At 46.5% G+C, this 23,627-nt stretch overlaps 1 protein-coding gene and 1 pseudogene across 7 annotated transcripts in view; one reads left to right on the top strand and one right to left on the bottom strand.

The window, feature by feature from the left end:
- Window positions 1–409: 409 nt before the first annotated feature.
- Window positions 410–23,627, top strand: part of Mcph1 (microcephalin 1) — a gene marked incomplete at its 5' end in the record, with an annotated part of 129,748 nt that continues 106,530 nt past the window's right edge. For all 7 annotated transcript variants that reach the window (XM_013514643.1, XM_013514640.1, XM_013514630.1 and 4 more), the window contains 7 exon segments: window positions 410–501; window positions 2,238–2,356; window positions 16,481–16,568; window positions 17,810–17,924; window positions 18,724–18,864; window positions 21,211–21,300; window positions 22,308–23,423. In XM_013514643.1, coding sequence (XP_013370097.1) covers window positions 410–501; window positions 2,238–2,356; window positions 16,481–16,568; window positions 17,810–17,924; window positions 18,724–18,864; window positions 21,211–21,300; window positions 22,308–23,423 — 1,761 coding nt within the window.
- On the bottom strand, window positions 9,321–10,803 carry LOC102010540 (annotated as a pseudogene).

The raw sequence follows: 23,627 nt of genomic DNA, 5'->3' as shown, positions 1-23,627 counted from the left end.
GCATAAAGTTCTTCTGGAACACTGCGGTGCCGGCCCATTCGCTGCTGCCCGTGGCTCCTTCCTTGCTCTGCCTGTGAAGTTCGGTGGATGATGTGCCTGACCTACAAAGCCTAAAGTGTTAGATCTATGTCCCTTTACAGAAAGCCATTCCTGCCCTGAGAAGGTTACACCTTGTTTAGGAATTAAGGAAGAGCATTAAATGTTAGGGTTGTAATCCGGCATGTGCATGAGGAGAGTTGTTTTTTATTTAAAGTTTTACGTACCACGAGTAGCACTGGTGCTCCTTTGAATAAGTTTTTAGTAGAAGTTTCACATTTACTTTTTAACGTAAATAGAACAAGAGGAAAACCCTTTGCCGTGGGATGCTGGGCTTACCTATGAGGATTTCACACTAATATCCTGTTTTCAGATGTAGTGGCCTATGTTGAAGTGTGGTCTTCCAATGGGACAGAAAATTATTCAAAGGCATTTACGAACCAGCTTGTGGATATGGGTGCAAAGGTAAGAAATTCCTTTTCATGTTGATACATATGACAGTTTTCTGACAGGTGGAGAGATACATTGCCATCTTCTTATTTGGGGCTTTATTAATTAGAACAAGAAGGGCCTGGCCTTGGGTGAGTAAGTGGTGGAAGAAAAAGCAAAACCTGCATCTGAAGAGTTGAGAGCTGTGGTTCTTCCAGAGCAGTTGGTCTTGCAGGCATTGAATAAGAAGGAGGACTCTGAGGTGAAACCTGGGTTCTGTCCTGGATTCGGTGGCTGCCCCGGGCTGTTAATCAGCAAGGAGCACAGGACAGGTTTCTGGAGGAGAGGCGTGAATGTGGGCCTGTGGGAAACATCTGGACAAACCTGGGTGGACAAACCTGGCACTGGAGGTGGCAAGCCTGGCCCATTAGCTGTGGGTCAGGACCCCAGGGCTCGGGCGAGGCCGTAAATATTCCTGTTGGCCACTGGGGCATGGTTAGCAGGAGGGCTGAAGGAGGAGGCCTATTGAGGGTTGAAGGCAGGGGATGGGACTGAAGACCCTAGAAGGAGACCAGACAGAGTGGAGGAGAGCGAGAAAGCAAGTGTGGAAATCCGTTATGCCCGGTTCCATTCTTTCTTCTAATTATTTGGCCATGGACTTCCCACCATTTTCGTATTTTTCTTAGCTCTGGTTATACTGAAGCTTCATGGTGACGGGCTTGGTGTGGCTGTGTTCTTGTGTTGGCCCGTGGTGGGTGGGAGGGTCATGCACAAGGAATGTGCTTCGGTTTGAGAGAGTGTTCTGTCACCGTTTCTCTTCCAGTTCTTATTCATTTTCTCTGTTCCTGCTTTCCTCCCACTCTGTTGCCTGGCTGCTGGTCTGAGTTTCTGTGTCCACTCTTTCCTTCCCATTTGTGCTCTGAGGCCAGGAGGATTTTCTCAACCTCACTGTCTGACATTTCTGTAGATTTTGTTTTTTACTAACGTCGTTTTTAAATTTCCAGCAGCTGCTTAGATTTCTGATCCTTTTGAAAAATGATCTGATCTTATCACATGAGTCTGTCTTCTGAAAATATTCAGCACTTTGTTTTTTTGGTTTTTTTTAAGACAGGGTCTTGCTATGTAGTCCAGGCTGGCCTTGAACTCCCTGTATAGCCTAGGGTGGCCTCAAATTCACCCATGATCCCTCCTGCCTCAGCCTCTCGAGTGTTGGGATTATAGGCATGCACCGCCATGCTTGTTCTAAGCACTTTTAATTTTAATTAGATTGTGTGTTCCCTTTGTTGTCTGTTTCCTTGGGATGTCATGTTCTTTCGTAGAGGACTTTTCTTAAGTATCTTTCCTTGTCTGAGTTGCTCCCTCTTTCTAGCTGCTAAACATATGGTTCCTGTTGTCTACTTCTGTTCTCTTTATCTTCATGGGCTGCGATTCTGTTCTTTTCATCCCACTTCAAGCTTTTCCAGGAGTAGAGGTAAGCAAATGGCATGTGGTACCACTACTAACTGGAGCAGGTCCAAGATGAATGTAATTATTACAGATCACAAACATACACTAATAAAAAAAGAGAGAAACTGGAGCAGATGTGTTTTTAGCAGTGTTACACATTTGTCAGAGTATTTCCTTGATGGATTCTGAGACCTGGAACGCTGGGTTGGGGTTTCAAACACTTTTGTTGTGACATATACTGAATAAAGGATCTCTTTTGACTAGGTGTACGTAGGAATCTGTGAGTAAATATTAATATATACTTTGTTTTCTGCATTTGTCCTCAGGTTTCAAAAACTTTTAACAAACAAGTAACTCATGTTGTCTTCAAAGATGGGTACCAGAGCACTTGGGACAAGGCCCGGAAGAGGGGGATAAAGCTCGTCTCAGTGCTCTGGGTTGAAAGGTAAGTAGCTGCCTTTTTTTTTCCTGGAGTTACCTTGTATTGGTAAAAGTCTAGTACTGATATTGTGCTTTGATCATAGAACCAGATAAGGCTTAATATTTATCTCTTCTCTGCCTCTGAAGTCTTCTAGGCTTAGTGTCTGCCACTGAGAAACAGATAGAGTACCTAATCCTGCCCAGACAGCAGGTGCACATGGAGTGGAGAGGCAGCCCTGGGTGTGCTTGGTGTATGCAGGCGATAGTAAAAAGTACCAAGGAAGCAGAGTGTACAGGTCAGCTCCTGCTGCCCTACGCAACGCCCAAGACTGGGGCTCAGCAGTAGGAAGTCCACGATGAAGCCGGTTCCTGCTGAGGCTCTCCCGGTGGCCTGCAGAGACTCTTGTCCTCTCCCTTCCTTCAAGGGTCGTCCTCTGTGTGTGTGTCTGTGTCCTAGTCTGCTCTTCTCACGAAGACATTGATTCTAAAGCATTGGGAGTCAACCAGTGACTTCCTTTTATCTCACTTAGCGCTCCAAATACAGTTACATTCTGAGGTCCTGGAGGTTAGGACCTGTGAGTTTAGGAATGGGAGTTAGGTAGAGATTGTGAATGCTGTGGGGGTGCCTCGTGGGTGTGAAGCACAAAGATACTTTGTGGAGAGCGGGCTGAGGGCAGTTGCCGCAGAGTGGGGAGCAGTGATTGAATGTCCAGGTTGGACCCGGGTGAATACCGAGCAGCCTTGGTCAGGGTGATTGGTCAGGTCAGGATGCGGTTTTGAAAGTGATGTCAAGCCAGAGTCCCTGAGGGTCTGAGTGTTTGTAGAGAAAGGAGCCAGAAGATAATTTACCAGGAACTGAGACTGGGAAGGCTTCATAAGGCCTAGGCCTGGGGAAATCAGTTCTGCTTGGACAAGCTGAATGGGATAGGACAGTCCTGGGGATAGGTCGGGCCAGCAGGCAGGTGGGTATTGGAGTTAGAAATGCGGGAATTGTCATGCACAGAGTTTTTAAAGGGCAGAAAGCAGACCTGGTCCTTCCTTACTGACTACTGGAGAAGAGAAGAGGTTTTCAGACGAGCACTCCTCTGAGTTTTAGGTTGAGGAAGAGACAGGAACAGTACCAGGCTGCTGATGGCCAGGCTCACTGTTAGTTTTCTGAAATTAATAGACTTTATATTTAGGAAAACACTGATCTCTCTATACTCTCAACACAGCACTTCTGACACCAGATAGATGGATTTTTCCAAGGCAAGCCCTTCAGCTTGCTATAGCCCAGCTTGGCATCCTCAGCTCAGTCCCATTCTGAGAGGCTCTGCCTGATCCTGAGATCCTGTGGCAGAGTTTACTCTCACAGGACCGACTCCGCGAGATGCCAGTCACAAGTCCAAGCCTCTGCCCCTTCTGCCTCCCAGCTGGAAGTTGGGTTGCTGACTTCCTCCGTGGGTTCAGTCATTTGCTAGAATAACTCACTGCCTTTGGGGAAGTGCTTCCTTCCCTTTGGCTGGTGTGGTGCAGAGTTCTGGAAACAGCCACATGGACAAGGTGCATGGGGCGAGGCTGGGAGTGGTGGCGTGAGCTCTGTGCCCCCTGACACCCACGTGTGCTCAGCAGCCTGGATGCGCGCAGCTCCTGCTTCTGCTGGACGCTGGTGGGTGGGGCGGAATTCCTGGCCTCAGTTGCTCACTGGCCTTTCCAGTGACAGGCCCCTTCCTCCGTGGGCTGTTCAGAGCTTTTCCAAAGGCCATTATGAATAACCAAAGACTGATTTCTCAGGTATTTTCAAGGGTTTTGGGAGTTCCGTGACTGTAACTAGGGACAAAGATCAGTTTTACATTCAAAACAAGTTGTACATTCAAAACTAAGTGTATCAGAAGATCAGAAAGTACAAGGAGTTTCCATATCACCCCACACCCAGCACCCCCTGCACCAGTGTCCCGTACAGTGCTGCAGCTTTGACAGCCCAGGGCTGAAGGCTGGGCCTCACTGTTTGCTCTGTGCATTTGTTTAAATTCACTCAAGTTTTCAAAAAACAAACACAATGTGCCACATTTTCCCCCTGTGGGTGTCAGGTAAGGTCACCTTTTCCAGAAGTCTTGTCGCATGTGTCCTTCACCAGAGACAGCCAGAAATGTACTGCTGGAGTTTCCCACCTTAGGTCATCAGACCAGGGTGATGACACAGCAGAGAAGAACAGGCCTTGGTGGAGCACGCCTGTCATCTGAGCACTCTGGGAGGCTGACTCAGGAGGATTGCCGGTTCAAGCGCAGCTTGGACAATTTAGTGGCATAGACTCTGTTATGGTTTGTGTCTAGATGTCCCCCCAGAACCCCCTTTGGGCATGGAAGGCAGGTTTTTTGGAGAGAGCTGAATCTAGGGTTTATAATTAGTGCATTGTCTAGTGCTGGGATTGGTGGCATGAGTGCGACACCTGCCCTTAGGAGGGTAACCTGAATACAGTAGAAAGGAAGAAAGGAGGCTTGTTTGCCCCTTTGTTCTTGTTGCTTTTGCTTCTTCTGCTGCCATAAACAGCTGCCCCTCAGGCAGGCCGCCTTGCCTTGCCAGATGATCATGGACTAAAACCCCTACAAAGTGAGTTCAGTAAACCTTCCCTCCCTTCATTCTGGGTATCAGGTATTTTGTCTCAGCAATGAGAAACAAGTAACTAAGACAGACTCTGTCTAAAAATAAAAAATAAGATCTGGGGATGTAGCTCAATATAAAGGTCCTGGGTTCACTCAACAGTACCACAGACAAACGCAAAAGGTAGATTCTATTTTTTTTTTTTTTACTTTTTTATTTTTCCATTTTATTTTTTTACTTATTTAAAAGAGTGAAAGAAGGATAACATCATAATAGGGGGATTTATGAATTACAGACAAAGTGGTAGGACATTATCAATGGTTGTTATTTTACCTATTGGTATCTTCAAGATAGTTTCTCAGGAAGACAAATAGATAAATAATAGTGAGTTACAGACAGAAATGGTAGGAAATTATCAATGGTTGTTGTACTATACTTTGGTTTCTTCAAAGTAGTCTCTAGGGAAAACAAATAGAGCTGTACATGAGTGATCAATTAAATAATCATTGACTATTCTCAATGGTTGTTGTTGAAAACATGTAGTAATAAACATATCCATTTATGAAATAGCATAGGAACAATAGAAACATTACAGAGTTATGGACAGATTGGTAGGAAATTATCAGTGGCTGTAGATTCTAACTATTAAAAGATGCAGCAAATGAGTGTATTTTTAGTGCAAGTGAAAGAAAGAGTTTCATAGCTTTGTGACTTACTATGATGTAGTTTTGGAGGGTGGGTGTTGTAGTAGAAGACTTCATATACGATTAATCTTTGGAAAAGCAGTCACAACTAAAGCAAGAAGGAACGTGCATAAGTCAGCTTCATGTTACTGTAATGAAACACCTGAGACAATTGACTGATACAAAGAAAAGGAATGAGTGAGGATGCATAGTCCCTTGGGGGGTGCTGTCTCCCCAGGCCCTCCCACATGGCCCACCACCCAGACATGCCTCCTAGTAGCATCATCTCAGGGACCAAACCTCCAGCATCTGGCCTTTGCAGGGTACTCACCCAAACCATAGCAGGAGAACTGTTTCATCTAAAAATGAAAATTCTTGTTCCTCTTTGCAAATTCCATCTGCAAATGTGGCTAGGAAGGCTTAAGAATTTACCAGTGGACCTTCAGGTTGTTGTTCTAGCATACTTTTGTCTCTCCAGCTCCAGATCCTAAAGTGTGCCTAAACTTCCTATTTCTTTAGTCTCCTTTAGTCCGGGTGGTTTGTGTCTTAGAATAAGGATGATCTAACAGGGATGACCATAGTCTCACCTGCCCCCTTTGGTTAGACTGCAGGCACTCATTGCCCAGCAGAGGCTCCCGAGCAGTGTGTTTTTAGGCACCTAGGACACAGCTTCCTGTACCCTTTGTGTCTGTGCCGTTTCAGTCCCTAGAGAGCTTGTGTGGAGTTCTAGCAGGGGAGCACAGCTCCTCCTATACCCTTGCTGAGGAGACGGTCCTCCTCTATTGAGAGTGGTCACCCTCTCTGACTGAGTGAGCATACAACTTCGAGAGGGATGTACATGGAGCAGTGAGGGAGGAAGGGGACACCCATCTGGCCAGGCAGAGCAGCCGAGTCAGCACTGGAGATCAGTGGGATGCCCGGTGTCCAGGCAGATCATCCTCACATCCTCCTTTCCTATTTGAGATTCTTTGATCTGTTGGCTTTTAAAACCAAAGCACTTAGCATTTTAAAAATTTAACAACTTTTAGTGATAGGGATTCTAACGCATATTATTAACTTTTCTGGAGAGGGAGATGGTGTGCTGTTGGTTCTCCTGTAGAAGTGTATCGCTCTGGTTTTCCTCTGCTGAAGATGGCTGTGGTACCTCACGGAGAGCTCTTGTCCTTACCTTGAGCATTGCTTCCTTGTTGCAGCACAGATCCTTCACCCTGCTGGCCCAGACTTTCTAGCTTCCACCACTGACCTTTGGGCCTTCCCAGTGCAGATCCGTGAAACAGACCTGTATGAGACATTATCATGGGCCCTAGGCCCCTAGTTGCACTGGTCAGGGGCATTGTCATAGACTGTAGGTCTAAAACTGGACTCAGGACATTGCCGTGGGACCTAGGCCCTCAGCTGGATTCTTTTGATCTTTAGTGTGTGGACAGATTTTCTGCACTCCTTTGTACTTGACATTTGGGTCACTATTATAAAATAATCATATAAATTATGTGTCCTATATTAAATTGTTTCCCTTGTAAATCCTGACAACAACAGCTTGTTCATTACCTTTTGGTCATTTGTGTACCTTCCTTTGCCCATATTTTAATTTGCTGTCTATCTGTGTTCATAGAGGTATTGGTCTAGTTTTCCCTTGATAACTTTCCTGACTTTGGTATTGGAGCAGTACTTCCATTCCTGGGATGTGTTCTTCAGTTTTTGAAGAGTTATAAAGGATTGATACATTATTTTTTTCTTTGAACATTTGGTAGGATTGATCAGTGAAGACATCTCTCCTGGCTTTCTTTTCTATTTTGGTTGTTAGCTCCATCCTTTTTTAAGCTCTGCTTAGGTTTTGGCTTCTCTGTGAGCTGGTGTGAGTAGTGTGCATCTTCCTAAGCTCTGCAGTGGTCCAGGTTGCCCTGTTGGTGAGCGCTTGCTCCCCGTGCTCTCAGCCTGTTACTCCATGAGGTCAGGAGTATCGTTCTCGGCTTCAGGCTCCCTCTTCTCTGTCTTGGTCAGACGAGCTAAAGGCTTGTCAGTTTTGATCATTGGAAGATCCTTTTATTGATTTTTACTTATTTTCATTGTAATCTCTACTATGATTTTCTTCTGCTTGCTTTGGAGTCAGTTTGCACTTTGTCTAGTTTCTAGAGGTGGAAGATTAGATTATTGATTGCTTTTTTTTTAGTAGAAGATGAGTATTCCTTATCTGAAGTGTTTGAGATAGAAGCTTTTTGGAGTTTGTGTTTTGGAACACATTTGGAAACAATTGTTTTGCATGTACACAATGAATTATCTTGGGGATGGGACTCAAGTCTACACAGTTCGTCCAGAGTTCAGCTCCACTTTGTAATTTTTACTGTACCTGCAGCTTGAGTGTGACTCATCATGTTAAGTATAGAATCAGTTTATGCTATTAGGTCTTCACCTCAAAAGCTTGAGGTTTTTGGGTTAAAGAAGCTTAATCTGTGTTTACAAAAATAAATTTCTTGCTAAGCACTACTTTAGCTACAGCTCACAAAACATTCTTTCCTGTTTTTTTTTAATTTTTCTTTTATTTTCTAATTTTCTTTGTGATTTCTTCTTTGATCCAGTGGCTATTTAGCAGTGTGAGGGTTGGAATCTGGAATGCCCCCAAAAAAAGTTCCTGTGTTCAAAGACTGGGCTTTTGGAAGCTGATTGGATTATGGTGGCACTGTACCCATGGATGGTTTTTTGGAGGAGGCAGGTCACTGCAGTGTAGGATCTGGAAGGGCGTGTCTCCCCCCCACAGCCACCTTCTCTCTCTGCTCCCTGGCTGCCATGGTGTGAGCAGCTCTCCTCCCCATGCACTGTGCACTTCCTGCATTTGAGCCAACTGTGAACTGAGCATCATTGTGAAACGGAGCCAAAATAAACCTCTCCTCCTTAAGTTGTGGTTGTCGGGTGTTGTGTCGCAGTGATGAGGAATGTGACTAAGACAGGGTGCTTCTTACCTAGTTTTTCCATGTTTGTAAATTTGAAAAGACAATTCCAGTCATTTAGAATTTGTTTTAGGACCTAATATATGGTGCACCCAGGAGAATATTAAATACGCATTGGAAATGAATGTGTATTCTGTTACTGAATCCAGTGTTCTGTGAATAGGTGTCTGTTAGGTCTAGTTGGGTCCTGCTGATTTTTAAGTTTTCTGTTCTGTCTTACCCTCTGTCCGGCTGTATGCCCACCAGGAGAAGTGGGTGTTGAAGTCTCCAGCTATTACCACAGTATGCATTTAGCATTTTGTTCAGTGCTCATCAGATGCAAGCAATGTCTGGGTACACCTTAAACATAAGCTGTGAAGATTCTGTTTAGATATTGTTGGTCTCAAAATAAAAATACACACACAATTTTAGAAATTAGTTAACACTGCTGGCCTGAATTTTGTTTTTACCTGCTTCTGTGTATTTCTAAGAAGAAATTTCACCATGAAGTACATACTAAAAATGAAACTTTTAAAAGTCATATATAAACCAAAGTACTCACTTTTACATGGAACCAAAACTTACTTCTGAAAATAATCTACAGAAATAGTATGTAAACACACATATTGCAACAGCTGTGAAACAGCTTAAGAACACCCTCCTGTGCTATGGATCAAATTGTAAAGATGTGCCACGAATATATCAGTTTGGGATATACTGCTATTACATGGCTGTATATACACATACAGACCATGAAACAAATAGTGACAGTGTGTCTGATACTATACTTTTCTAGCCCCAACCACTGGAAAGAAGAACAATATGAAACCTGTTTCCTTTTTTAAATAGTTTTTAAGCAGAATAACAAACTCAACACTCCTCTTTGCAACATGGATGGGCCTCTAAGCAGTTCAGAGTCAAGAATCTCTTCAGATGTTCCCCAAGGGAACAGAACACGGAAGATTTCTCTTTACTCAGGAAGTCTGGTCATCTCCAGTGTTTTGTCTTAAAAACTGCTTCCCAAGATACGAGGTAGCCATGCTGGTTAAATCCGTCCTGCTGCCCACCTTACAGCTGATGTAGTCATACAGGTTGGCACCTTGGAGCTCCACACCCGTGATAACCATCGCCAGCCACTTCTCTCTGAAGGGGAAGAGAGCACTGAAGGCAAATGTCACCCACAGCACTGGCCAGGCAATGAGTCCCGACCAAAATATTCTTGATTCAGCCTCTGCAGCACTTACTCTCTTGAGAAGTTGCCTTCCTGGACTCAGATACCCACTGGCTCTTTCCACCCTCATCAGTGTGACTGCACCAGCGTCGGGCAGCCATGAGTATACCTGTGACGTTCTTCATTGCCGAGAGTCACCTGACAACAAGAAGATAAGGGTCCCCATGCAGGCAGCACAGCTGCGGCTGAGCAGGTCACACAGAAGATGGACTGGAATCGCACTGCCTCGAAAGGACAAACCGAAAAATGATGGCACTGGGTGTCTGATTTGGGCTCTTTTTGGTCCATTAGCTGTCTCTTCCTCCGCATCAAACAACGGAACATCCTCAGCAGCATCCATGCCGTCCTGTGACAGCATGGCGCCGCTCTCTGTAACTCTTACATATTTTCGTTTTCCTCCTTGCGCCACATGCTACCCTACAGCCTGTCAGCTCGGGTCCTGTCCATCCAGGTCCCTTCCTAGAGCAGAGCTCTCGTGGGACTGTGCACCTTGTAACAGACCATCTCCCTGTGCTGCCCAGTGTCTGGGACAGTGCCTGGTGTCGGGCCCTCTGCTCTGTGCAGCCTTCAGCCTGTTTTCCCTGCACTCTGCACCCACGCACTTGCAGCCGCAGTGGAATAGGAATTCTTTCTCTGCTCAGAGTTCACTGAATGTGTGCATCAGCAAGAGTAGGTCACGTGGGTCCTTTAAGTGCCTTTTCCACTTTTTGTTTCTTGAGGAGGGTGTGGGGGCGATGCAGACCAGGCCACTGCCGTTCTTTTTCAAGTGAAAAATCCTCCCCTGATCTATCTCTTGCCTTAGCTTTCTTTTCCTACACAGAGAGACCCACTGTGGAGAATTTAGGGTACACAGTTTCAGACTTTCACTAATGAAGGCATAAATGTGCATACGTGCACTTTTATAGGTTTGTATTTTATATGGTCCATGTAAAGAATTAGATTTTAATTCTTGTAGTACAACACATCATCTTTTTAGTTAACTATGTTTTAGAGCACATCCTTCCATGTTTGTACATAGACATCTGTCCCACTGGTTTTTATGTATCTGTGTATACCTTTTGTAATAGATGTTCAGTAATTCATGTAACTGATCTGTGGGTATAAAAAAGTAGGGTTTTTTAAAAAAAATTTTTCCAGTCAGAAATAGTAGGGCATTGTGCCTCTCCGTACACGACTCTTCTGTATGTTTTAGCCTTTCCATAGGTTTAAATTCCAGCAGTGGGTTTCCTAGTACATAGGGTTTGCACACAAAGTGTGTGATAAATGCTGCAGAGTCGCTCCTAGAATGTGCTGCTTTACCATCTTTACAGCAGTACAAAGGGACCCCAGTGTTAGTACCTTTCCTCCCACATTTGTGGGTGTGAAATAACGTGTTTTCATTTGCATTGCTGACCTGTGGTGAGCTTGCACTTTCTCCCACAGGCCCGAGGTGAGAGCCAGACGGACTTTTCCGTGTTGCTACCCGCCCTGCTCTACTCCTGCCCTGTGTTCCTGGGTCTCCACACGCTGAGAACTAAGAGCATGTGGCCGCTAGGTGTCACTAGAGTCCTGCTCTGCCGGGAGAAAGAGCCAGTTGTGTAGGACCACTGGTAGAATTCTGACATTTCCTTTGGAGAGTACAAATTTTTATATTGGATTTAAAAAATACAGGTGAAGGATATAAAGGCCAGCGTGGCTCTCGCCTCCAGGTTCTCTTGGAGTTGATCATAAACTTCAGTATTGTGAACAGTCACCATCGGATTGAAGCGCTGCCCTGCGTTTCTGGCCTGAGAGACCCACACGTGCGACCCCCGGCTGCGCTGGGCTCCTGCTGACCACCGCGTCCTCGGGCCGGCTCTTCAGCAGGGCGCAGCTGGCTCCTGGGCCGCCCTTTGTCTCCGTAGGTTGGGCGACGGTGGCTGGCACTGCTGAGATTGCTGATCCGTGATAGGTGACGCCCCCGTTTGGGGTGGTGGTGTCCCGCGAGCCTCTCAGCATCTGTCCTCCTCACCACACACCCCGGTCCGTGCCGCACGCGCTGGACCTGTCCCCACTCCTCAGTTCTGGGCACAGCAGTGACCTGTCGTAAGGAGGCCCTTCCGGGTGGGCGGGGGTGGCTGGAGGGGAGACGGTTGCCGGAGAGCAGATGGATTCGAGGGTCTGGAGGAGATTCATGCACTTGCTGAGCAGACGGGGTTCGTGGGCTGGCAGGAGAAAGCGAAGGGCCCCCTGATTGGAGGTGGTCCTGACCCTGGGGCCCAAGGTGTGCTTGGGAGGCCCGGGTGCGGAGCTCATCGGAGCAGGGCCTTCCCCTAGAGAGGGGTGCTCGCTCCTCGGGGCCTGAAGGAGCAGCAGCTGGAAATTGCAGGCCCGCAAGTTAGCTGTGTGTCCAGGGTATCCTTGAAACACTTCTCCTTTTGACCACTAGGTGGAGGGCTAATATAGTTTATATTTCTGAGGAAAAATTGAAGTCAAACAGGGAGTTTTTTTTTAATCTATTCAGCACACTTTGACTGGGCACCTTTTAAACATGTTTTCACATAGCAGTTTCAGCTCTGCCATGTGTGGCAGCGTGCAGGTGGTTAACGTGCAGTGTTTTACGTTACCTGCACACTTCTTCATTGTGGGAATGTCTGAACCCAAGCAGATGGGATTTAGGGAGTGTATCTCTCCGCATCTTCCCATCCTCCCGCTCTGATAAGTAATGTTGGGAAGCTTATTCTCCAAGGGGACAGAACATAGCTGTTATACTTACTTCAGTTTTGTCAGACAGTTTTGCTGAGTTGAATTGAACCTTTCTGGAGGCTTACCATAAAGCAGGCTTCCTGTAAATCAGCTGCCATGATTTGGCAAATGGTGTGTCAGCTGTGCTCTCCGTTATGAAAGAGGAGGAAAAGGTGGTGCCCATCCACAGGTCACGGTGACGCTCATCACAGGCGGGCTGAACCTCATCCTGAAGGCCGGTGCTCTTAATACTGTGCCTGTGACAGCACGCCACCCAGGTTCTTCTGTCTGTCACATCTTCTGTGCAGCTGCCTCCCAGCTGTCCTCTTCCTCTTGCTGTTTCCTTACTAGTATGAGTGGTAAATGGTCAATGAGGAGGAACTGGGAAAGACTGTCCAGGGTTAAAAATGCATGATTTCCAGTGTCTAGAAGGAGGCACAGCAGAGGAACACTTCCCTGCTGGTTGTCATGCGCTCCCTCTGCTGGTTTCCCATTTCCTTCGTTGGGGCCAGTGCCCTGCTCACCCGCAACTGGACACTTCTTCCCACAGGCTTAGGCAAGTGGCTTGTTTCTTAAAATCAGCCTTGAAGCTTCAGACAACTCCCAAGTAAACATGAAAAGCCAATTGGATAATACTGAATCCTGCTCAGAGCCGCGTCATGGTGGTCTCCATCACCACCCCAGCTCCTGCCCTGGACAGTCCGCTGGTCTGGCCTCTGGCTGCAGGCGAGCCTGGCATTCTGGATTCATGCAGTGGATCCTGCAGCGTGCACTGTTTTTGCATCTGGCTTCTGCCTATTCGGTGTGATTTTCTTTTTCCTTTAGGTGTATCCATGTTGTTGTATACAGCAATAGTTTTATTTCCTTTTTATAGCTAGATGGTATTCTGTTGCATGCATATAGCACAACTGGTCCTGCATTCACCATAGATGGAAAGTTTGGATAGTTCTCCTTTCCTGGTGATTATGGGTGCAGCTGCTATGGACACCAGTGTTGGTGTCTGTGTTCCCATCTCTCCAGTCATTACCCACTCTTGGGTCTGGGGTGGGCGGTTTCACATTCCAACCGGTAGTGCTTGAGTGCTCCGTTTCTGCCACCTCTTCACCAACGCTTGGCATTCCATGTGTTGAACTTGAGCAACACAAAAAAGACTCAAAGAGGCCTTTTTTTGGAGTGGGGGTGTAGCAGTGCCTGTATTTTCTCTGTTTCTGAGTGTTCTGAGATATAATTGCATACCATGGCATTTTCCCATTTTAAGTAAGAGATTTAAACATATTCATAGTTATGCTGCCATCTCCACAACTTTACAGCAGTTTCTCCACCTCCAAGCCTTGTACCCTGCGACCATCACGCCCCCTGTTCCCAGGCCAAGTGACTGCGGGACCAGCTCTGACGCTGGGCTTTTTCTGGGCACTTCGTGTAAGTGGAGACATGCAACGTGCTGCCCTTGTGCTGGCTCTTAGCAAGGTCCATCTGTTGTCACGTGCACAGCACTCCCTTCCTTTCTCTGGTCAAAGACGTGTCACCACGGGGATGTGCATGTAGACACTCAGTGAGGAACACCGGATTGTCCTGCAGTCAGAGTGCTGGTCCAGCTGTCTGACACTGGCACGCTGCCTGGCTGGACTTCGCAGCCCTGGTGGTGGGGAAGTGGGCACGTGGGGCTGGCTCCCTGCCCTCACGCCTTGTGAGTCTCCACACCTGACGCACCCTCAGGGGCTAGGGGGCTCTGGCTGGGGCCTCCCTGTGGACTTCCCTATGCCCCTGGCCCCGCTGGGGTTTCCTTTTTATTTGTTTGCTTTCAGTTCCTCAGATAGCTCTTATCTAGTCTTTATTTTTGGTGGTTTATGTCATTCTGTTTTCCTTCACTGTCATTTTATTGGGGTTTTGAGGGGCAAGAGAAAATAATATGTTTATTGTACTAGATTTAGCCAGAGGTCAAGGACTTTCTGTTTTTATTCCCTAAGTATTGCTCAGTCACCCCCTCCCCCAGCCCAGAGCCTCTGCTGAGTTGTCAGCATCTCCCACCCTGTCACTGCAGTGCCCAGGGGTGGGTCTCCTTGCCCCGGCTGGAGCTGTCCTCCCGGGGCTGTGCCTCGGGCACCTCCCACGCTTCCCTCACACCTTCCCTAGCTGGGGCTGCACCAGGGTCCTAGCTCCTCCTTGGGACTGGTGCAGCAGCAAGCAGAGACACCAAAGCAACAACCAGGATTTGGAGGCAGATTTATTTATGCCAACGGGCCCTGATCGGGATCATTCCCAGAATATCAGGCCCTGATCTCTGGTGGTGTAGGGCTTGTGTGAGATAAGCAAGCAGGAAGTACGGAGGCAGAATGGCTGGTCGGTTGGGGGTTGGTTTATACAGTGTGGATCATAGTGACCAGCTATGCATCACAGTGACCAGCCGTTTCTAAGAGACAGGAGCACCCAGAATTGGAACAGGAACTATGACCTGGGCAACTAAGAAACTGAAGTGTCCAGGCTGGAAGGCTATTTTTTGCTACCCTGGCACAGCTCCTCAGCAATCCTGCTGCTCGCCAGTCATTCATTCCTTCATTCATTCATTCGATCCAGTGTGAGTCCCAGCGCACTGTGCTGCCCCAGCCAAGGTGCTCTGCTGCGTTCTGTGCAGTCCTGTGCTCCCAGACCCATCCTGGCCGGAACCAAGACAGGGCTGGCACCCAGTGTGCTCCACCTGGCCCAGCCCTGCCTAGTTGCACTTCTCGTACTGCAGTTTCTGCTGTTTTACTTGCAGGTTTGCACATTTCTCTGTGCTGCCCTCCTAGGGGATAGTTGCTCTCACATCTGCCTCTGGGTGCAGTTTGTTAGGGTAGCACACCCCTCTTGGTTTCCATAAACATCTTGTGTTCATAGAAAGAGAAAAGAAAATGTTTGGCTTGTTATGAAAATAGCTTCAGTGTCTCACACCCTCGGAAGGGTGGCAGGGATGCCAGGGATTCTCTGAGCACTGTGGAGTCCTCCTGGCCATGCCCACTGTTGTCAGTTACTATGCTGAATCGTACATGCTCATCTCTGAAACTTCCCTTCCGTTCTTGCCACGTCGTGGAGTATCCCTCCACAACACGTATCCCTCCTTGCTCTGACTTGCCCCCGTTACAGCCTTTTTACTCTTACCTTGTATAGTTAAGGTAAGTATCAATATGAACTATCACTGAACCGTGTTCTGATTTCTTTTTCAAGTCTGTCTGCATTTTAGATGTTGAGCATGGGTAGTGTTATGAAGGATAGTGGAAAATGTAGTTAAGGGCCGTATCATGAAAACAGCAGACATGTGAGTTGCTTCTGTCATCATGGGAGTAGTGGAATGTTTTGACCTGGTGGGGAAAGATGAGTAAGTGTCCTGAGAGTAATCATTGAGTAATACATGCTGAAATGGAAGAGGAGAAGCCAGAGGCTATAAATCATTGGAAAATGAGTGCATTATTAGATTTGGTGGCTGAACGCTTGCCAGGAGGTAACGGTGAGGGGATGCCAGGACTGAAAGGGGAGCAGTGTAAGGAGAGGCAGTTAGGCAGGTGTAGGACACAAGTGTGGAGAGGCACACAGAGCCTGGCAAAGACAGATGCACAAAGCCAAGCCTGGCTTTGGAAGAGCAATAGTCCTTGGCTTTAATTTCGTTAGGTCCCTCCCTACTCTGACTACCCGTGTTAAGGTCTTTTACCGTTGCTGTGTATATTTAATAGCATCTAATTTTACCTTTGTGAGTAGCATGTCCTGGTAATTTTGAAGTATGGATCTAAAATTGCTGTGTAAAAATTGTACATCCTATACCTCCCTGTCTTTTCTGCTGTTATGCTTTAAAAAAAAAAAACTATGTGGAAAAGATTTGAGAAAGTCTACATTGACTTTCTACATTTGGGATTAAACACATGTATTTTAAAAGAAATATCTATTATGATCTACTCAAGGATTTCCTAAGGTGCCACCTGATACGTGTGTAGATTTGACTCTCTGTGTGAGTCTGGGAGAGAACAGTGCTTAGCAGACTCTTCACCTTGCTTACGCAGGTGCAGGGCAGCTGGTGTGCGTGCTGATGAGTCCTTATTCCCAGCAACTGGCCCCAGTGAGCACATACTAAGCCTGATGAGAAAAAAGGTAAGTGTGCAATCTCAGTGTAAACCGTGGTAATTATTAATTTATTGACTTTTATTTTTTTATTCTTAGGAAATCATTTTAGAATATTTTCCAGGAGTTATCTTCTATATGAAAATTACCGTATTCATTCCTGGTAGTTTCAGGTAACCAGAGATTTCTTCAGCCCACTGGTGATGAACCTGTGGCACATGTGCTACGGTGGGCTGTTCGTTGTCATTGAAAGCTCTGAAAGGTTCGCCACTACTGCTGTAGCCTGTGAATACTTCGATGTCCTGTAAAATATGAAAGAGACTTGTTGGCCTCGGGAAACCTAAAAGTTGCCCAAAGACTAGGCAACCTTCAGATGCTTTGGCGTTTACTTCAGAATGCAGTGTCGAGTCCTTAGTGAAACTAGATGACGAGCTGCATAGTGGCCAGGCTCTGAATAGGTTGCAGGGTGAAGGCCTGACACATCAGTTAATGACAGAGAGGGAGAGGGAGGGACTGGTATTCTGAGTCAGGAGCACAAGCCTGGGCATAGTCAGAAAGGGTGAAAAGAAGTCCTGTCGTTAGGAAGTTAGACTGGTTTCCAGATGAGCAAGTTGTACTGTCGCTTCACCCTCAACCCAGAGAGCACGCAGCAGAAGGCACACTTCTGTGGGGTCCCCGCTGGGAGCACACAGCAGAGTCGGTAACACAGGCCAGCAAGGGGAAGGAGACAGACAGCTCTGAACAGAGCGGTGCGTTGGCGGAGTTGCTCCCTCCCTTTTCTCTGAGCTCAGTCCTTTAGACATGAGACCAGGACTCCAGTGGACAGCGGTCCAGGTTGCGCAGGCTTTGAGCAGGTTTGGGCTGAGTGGGCTGCTGTGACTTACAGACAAGAAGGTGTGATTAAATAATGGTTCTTCTCTTTGGTAATTCTGAGATAATTGCTTTTGTATTTTATTACTTACGTCATGATTTTGGAGGGAAGATGATGTGCGAATAGCCAAGAATGGTAGAAAGGATAGTTCTAAGATGTTTGGTGGAGACTGAAGATGTTGACATCCTGAAAATGTCTTAGAAAACAATTACTTAGGACACAGCCTTTATTTAATCTTGCAAATTCTGCTTTTTAAAAACATGGCATGAAAACAAATGCTACCAGGTCATAAATAGTGCAAAAAACACCTCTTTTTATTGTTTAAAAGATAAGAGAAGTGTATAAAAAAGTTTTTTATTGTAATGTGGCATTATTAAATTTTTATATCCTTTCTGCACAGCGTAAGTGCATGCAGCCCAAAGATTTTATTCCTAAAACACCAGAAAATGATAAAAGACTTCAAAGGAAATTTGAGAAAATGACTGCACAGCTACAGAGACAAAGGACAGCTCTAGGTAAGAGTGCAAGCGCCCTGGTGCCTTCCTGTTGTAGCCGCGTCCGCTCGGCTGACCTACTGGCTGGTGGCCAGGCTGGCTAAGGAAGGCAGCGTGGGGTGAGGCCAGGCAGGAGAGCACTGTCCCGGGAGCCGCAGAGGCCTGGTGAGGGGCCCGATGGAGCGGCACAGGGAGCTCACGGACCGCAGTCCTCATCAGACATCACATAGGTGGAACTTTTTGTTGTTAGGGGTGATTGTTAAAGAAAAATAGTATCTGATCAGCCTTACTGACGTAAATCCCATCTGTTTCTTGACGGTGTTCATCTTGACTGTGCACATACTTGGTCTTTTTGTTTTGTTACCTGAAATAGACAAATCTTAGATAATGTAGTCTTTTGATGATGTGGGACAACGCTGGACCCCACCTTATGTAACGGGGTTGCATGTGGGAGTGGGTGCGTGCTCAGCTGTGAGCGGTAGTTAGTAGGGGCGAGCTCCAACACCTGGCTCATGTCACATCTAGGAGCGTCACATCTAGGAGCCACGTGGCGTTCTGGCTTTGCAGCTTCTTGTAGTGGGGTAACTTCTGTTTCTGGTGTCTTCATGATGTAAGGACACTGGTGCCATCTTCACCTGGGTAGGTGAGATGAGATGGCAGAATGGTGTGCAGCAGGGGGGTGCTAGCGTCAGGGGTCACCCAGGTGGTAGGCAGAGCTGGCTAAGGAAGGCTACGGGGTGGGTGTCCCTGAGAGAAGTCACGCTGCGGAGACAGGAAAGCATTTCCTTGAGGCTACAGTTGAATTTTTGTCTGTTTTCAGATGACAACATGCCTGTTTTCTTATTTGAGTCTTGCGACTCATTGACATACAGTTCCTCAATTAAAGTCGGTGGTCACCAGCACACAATGGAGAAGAGATTGCAGGAGATGAAGGAGAAAAGGGAACATCTTTCCCCGACCTGTAAGTGATGGGTTTGTAAAATGAGAATAGTGCAAATGTGTGAATAAGTGATTGTGGGAAGATTTTTTTCTTTTTGTAGACATTTTTATTGTTTTTTGATATTTCAGTGAAGACTTTACTAATATTTATTCCAGAAAGTCATATGTTTCATGAAGATTTTTGAAGCTTACATTGGAATATATAGTGTTGTCCAGTTTAAAATCCTCGTCAGAGCTCCTTTGTCATTTTTTAATATCACTGGAATATTTTTTCTTTTTTAAAAAGTTAGTCACATTGTTCTTTTGAAAGAATTTACTCTGGAATAATGTAGCTAATGTATCAGTTTATGATTTTTTAAAATATTTTTAACTACTTAACTAATAATTGAACATCTAACAGTGTAACTAATAAACTTTAGCTTGACTCCCACATAATTCTTTTCCCCTGCTGGAGCGTGGCCTCTATTTTAACTTGTTGTTCTAGATCATGTGGAGAGTATCATTCGCTCTGTACATGGAAATGACACGGGTTGGGTTTCTGTGTAGAGGTGCATTTTGTTTTCACTTAAATTGGACTGTGGTGTTTGCATTTGTGTTTAACCCTTTCCCTGTGTCTGTACCATAAACCCTTATATTTCTGCATGCATCATGTATTTCAATATTCATTCATACAGATGATTTAAAGTTTTAATGTATAAATTACCCTTCAAAAAATTTGAGCCAGAGATGCCGTTCACCAGTTCTAAAAAAACCCACTTTCTCCATACTTGGAGAAGTTGATGACATTAGCCTTGACTTTTTTAATCTGAAAGAAATCTAAAGATTGAAAGCCTTTACATTTAATTTGCTTCGATTATTAGTAAAGTCGAATATCTTCATATGATTGTGACTTGCTAAATATAACAGTAATTATCAGTAATTGTCTCTGTGGATTTTATTTCTTTGTCTATCTACCTGTTATATTTTTCATTTTTTTCTGATTTGTGAGAGCTTTTTCATTTCTTTCTGATCTGTTAAGGCAGTATAATGTATCTTGCATCCATATTTTATATAATACAAATGGACACTGGTACCGGTCAGTTTTAGGTGTGTGTAACAAACAGAAAAACTGTAACTTAGGTAAGATTGCATCTCGCTGTATGTTGAGTCCAGAAGCGGGCAGCCAGGGGTGGCAGGCTGTGCCAGGTGTTTTTAGGAATCCAGGTCCCTATGTTTGTGTTTTGCTTGGTGCCTTGCACCCAGCAAGCCCCTTGCACAGTCTTTCCAGACCGCCCATCCATAATCCTGCCTCATTGCAGGGCCGGACCTTGTCTGCAGCCACTCCAGGTAACCAGCAGGCTGAATGCAGGCTTTACTAGGATGCAGTCAGAGTTCTGTTGTTCAGAGAGAGCTGAGACTGGGTCTGGGACGCACCAGCTTGGTCCCAGGTGGAGTGGAAACTTCTGACACATCGTTCTGCATGTGCACGAATTTACCTTCAGCTCATTGATCCCATTGCTTTCCACTGAGCTGCATTCAGCGTGTGCTCACCTTCCTTACCCACAGTTACCTTATTTTTACAGGGGTTTGGTCAAGCGTTGTCAGAAAGGTTTCCTTTTGAGTCTTTAAAAAGTACTTTTGGGTGTGCGATCCGTGTACTTCTTTTGTTTCCATGTGTCACATGCCTCACATTTAATGTTGATGCACGCAGCCTTCTGTGTTAAACTCACTGGATGTTTTCTGTGAGCCCTCTAGGGTTCTCACCCTCAGCACCATTGCCTTTTGGGCTGGATAGCTTCTTGTTTGGGGACTCTGTCAATACCGTGCCTCACCATCCCCTCCCCTTGTGACATCAAAAATGTCTCCCGACATTACCAGACATCTGTGGGGGCCCACAGCCGCCTCGCCAAGAACCCCTGCTCCAGTTAGGAAGGTGACCAGTGGGAGCTTCCTTGAAGAAAGAGCACGGTTATCAGGCTGGAAGACCAGCAGAATTCATGTGTTTGCCTTAGTTATACTTCTGACCAGATTCGCAGGCAAGTTAGCTTTTCAGGGCCCCTGTGACTTTTGTGGTTCTATCATTTATGCTTTTTAAGTAATATCATTAATAGAGGTATTTTCTGATTTTATATGTACTAGATTGTCCTAAAGCTTTTCTTTGTGCTTGCTGTTTTGTGTTAAGTCTGAAATATGTAGCAGAAAAAATACATAAGTTAATGTGTATATGTTATGTAAGACGAGGGAGGCCTGCCTCAGAATGAACAGAAGGGGCTGGGGGTTATAGCTCTGGGTCCAGTCTGCAGTACGCCTGAAATGTAATGGGTCGGCACACCATTGTCTTATCCTCTGGAAAGCCCTGAAGTCTGAGATGTTGCAATTCTCTTGTCAGCTTCCCAGAGGACCGAGCAAGCTCAGGAGAACCCAGATGACACTCTGTGTGAAGCACCTTCGAATGTTTCCCGGGATATCTTGTGTGCAGGTAAAATTACTGTTATCCTGGCATTACATTTAAGATACGAGAATCAAATGATTGTTTTATTTAGAATTTCGTGTTATGTCACATGATTCCAGCAACTGGGCTAAATTAGAATTCAAAGGGTTTTTCTGAAACCTGGTGTTGTAATAAAATGAACACATAGAAATTCCTGAGCTGTCTCCCCTCTGGCTCCTGTGCTTTCCTCCCGCATTTGTTTGCTCACTGTGGAATCAGGTGCTCACATTTACAATTCTTGTGGCCTCATATGAACCCATCTGTGTGCACTTTAAACAGCAGAATAGGGAGCAGTCAGAGCTAAGTAAGCATCACCTCGCTCAGCGTATGAAGCACAGGCGAGCGTGTGACCGAGTGAGGTCAGTGTACACGTTCTTGTGTTTTTTCATGTGGCCCCTAGACTGACTTACTGTGATAAGTCGTAACTTTCCTCCAGTTATTGCAGATTCCTAGTCATTTTCTGACCCGGGCTGCAGGAGGGTCTGAGTTAGTAGTGAGGAAAAAGAACTGTGTTCAGAGTGCTTGGCATTGGGAAAGTGCTGTTAGGAAAGCAGCAGCAGCAATAAGGGTCCCCACGTGGCTCACTTGGAGTATTAGTATAAGGACTTAACCAGAAGGTTGGGAAAGTAAAGATGAGCTCTACTAACTGGGGGCACGTTTTGTGGAAGACCAGAGCTCGGCCTAGATTGTGTAAGGCAGTAGTTCTTACCTTGAACATACCGGAGAGTTTGCTGAAAAGCTGTAGATAAAGCACACCTTCCTAGGGAAATATGCATAGAGCTCTCAGAGCTTCTCCCTGCTCCTGTGCAGAAGCCCAGATTCCCTGGCTGAAACTGCAGGCCGTGAGGATGCCCTGAAAGGAAACGAGACCCAGAATTGGGTCAGTACTGTTCTTGACTGATAGCTGTGCTAGAAAAGTGTTGTTTTATTGAAGACTGCAGACTCTGTTTATCATGTAAGTATTTTGCAGTTAATTCTTTGTTAATATTTTCCAGATGAACCCTTTGCTGGCGGTTCACACTCATCTTTGGATGAGCTCTGTGGAAATCAGGAGAGGATATTGGGAGAATCTGTTAAGGAAATGAAAAGTGACACGTGCGGTTCCTTACCTGCGCTGGACACAAGCCACACTCACTCACTAGCATCGGCCAGCTGCCTCAGTGCGTTAAATCCCCAGAAACACACAAGTGATCTTCCAGAGGAAGAAGTCAGCCGGCTGAGAGACCCAGGCGGTGACGTGCTCAGCCCAGACAGAGAGCAGGCTGCAGGGGCGTCTGAGATGGGAGAGGAGAAAAGTAGCCCCTGTCCTGAGACACCTGCAAGCGGAGCGCGTCTCCGGCTGCACTCAGCATCCAGAAGCCCCTCCGCAAAGAGGAAAAGGGTGCCAGCAGATCTGTGGTCACCGCTAAGAGAAACGCCGAGGAGGAGGGGGAGCAGCAGCCGGAGGCCTGCGGTGCCCCACGTGCAGCTGCTCAGGTCCGGACGTGGCCTGCAGTTCCCGTCCTTGTCTGATGTGGGGACTCCGGACAGTGCCGCATCCTCTTATGAGGATTACTTCTCCCCCGAGAACCTCCAGGAAAGGATCTCAGGGCACTGTCCTCCTGGGCCTCAGCCATCAGCAGGCCCTGCCCACATCGGCTGCAGAAGCCTTTCCCAGAGGGAGAGAGCGAGTATCCTAGAAACGTCTGACCTGTCTTGCATTGGGGAGAAACCAAGATCTGTCAGCACTGGCAGTTTGGCGGCAAGAGCTGCCTCCAGCCTCCGGACACCTGTGTGCATGGCTACGGAGGACACACCTGCTGCCGAGAAAAACCCTGGGCACATTGGGCAGGCCGAGTGTCCCCAGGGAGAAGATGCAGGGCCCGCAGGAAGTCGCTGTCCCCACACCACCCCCAACCCTGCTGGTCCAGAGCAGGAGGGCAGCTGCTCCCCCGTGCAGGGGATTAGAGCAGAGAGAGGACTGGCTGGCGGGAGAAGCACCCAGAAAGAGGGCCCTGCTGCTGCAGTGCCGAAGTCCCCTGTGGGGCACACACAGGAGTGTGAGCTGCGGCTCAGAGGGGTGCAGTCTGCGGAGGAAGAGAAGGAAAACCTAGCCCTGGGATACAGTGGAAGTATGTCGATCTCGTTTTCCCAGTATCTCTGTTACACGAACACATCGTAGCAATCCACATTTTAAATGCATCACAGGTTCTTCATAATGTATTTTCCTTCCCCCAGTACTTTCTAATTTTTAAAAATATGTGTGGTAATTCGTTAGGGTTAGATAGCTTGTTGCCCTGTGAGAGGTCTAGGCTTATTGATCATATTCTTAGGGC

Source organism: Chinchilla lanigera, unplaced genomic scaffold, assembly GCF_000276665.1.
Source record: "Chinchilla lanigera isolate Chin_1 unplaced genomic scaffold, ChiLan1.0 scaffold00002, whole genome shotgun sequence".
Lineage (NCBI taxonomy): Eukaryota > Metazoa > Chordata > Mammalia > Rodentia > Chinchillidae > Chinchilla > Chinchilla lanigera.
Note: the sequence above shows the minus strand (reverse complement) of the source record. Positions and strands in the feature narration are given on the sequence as shown.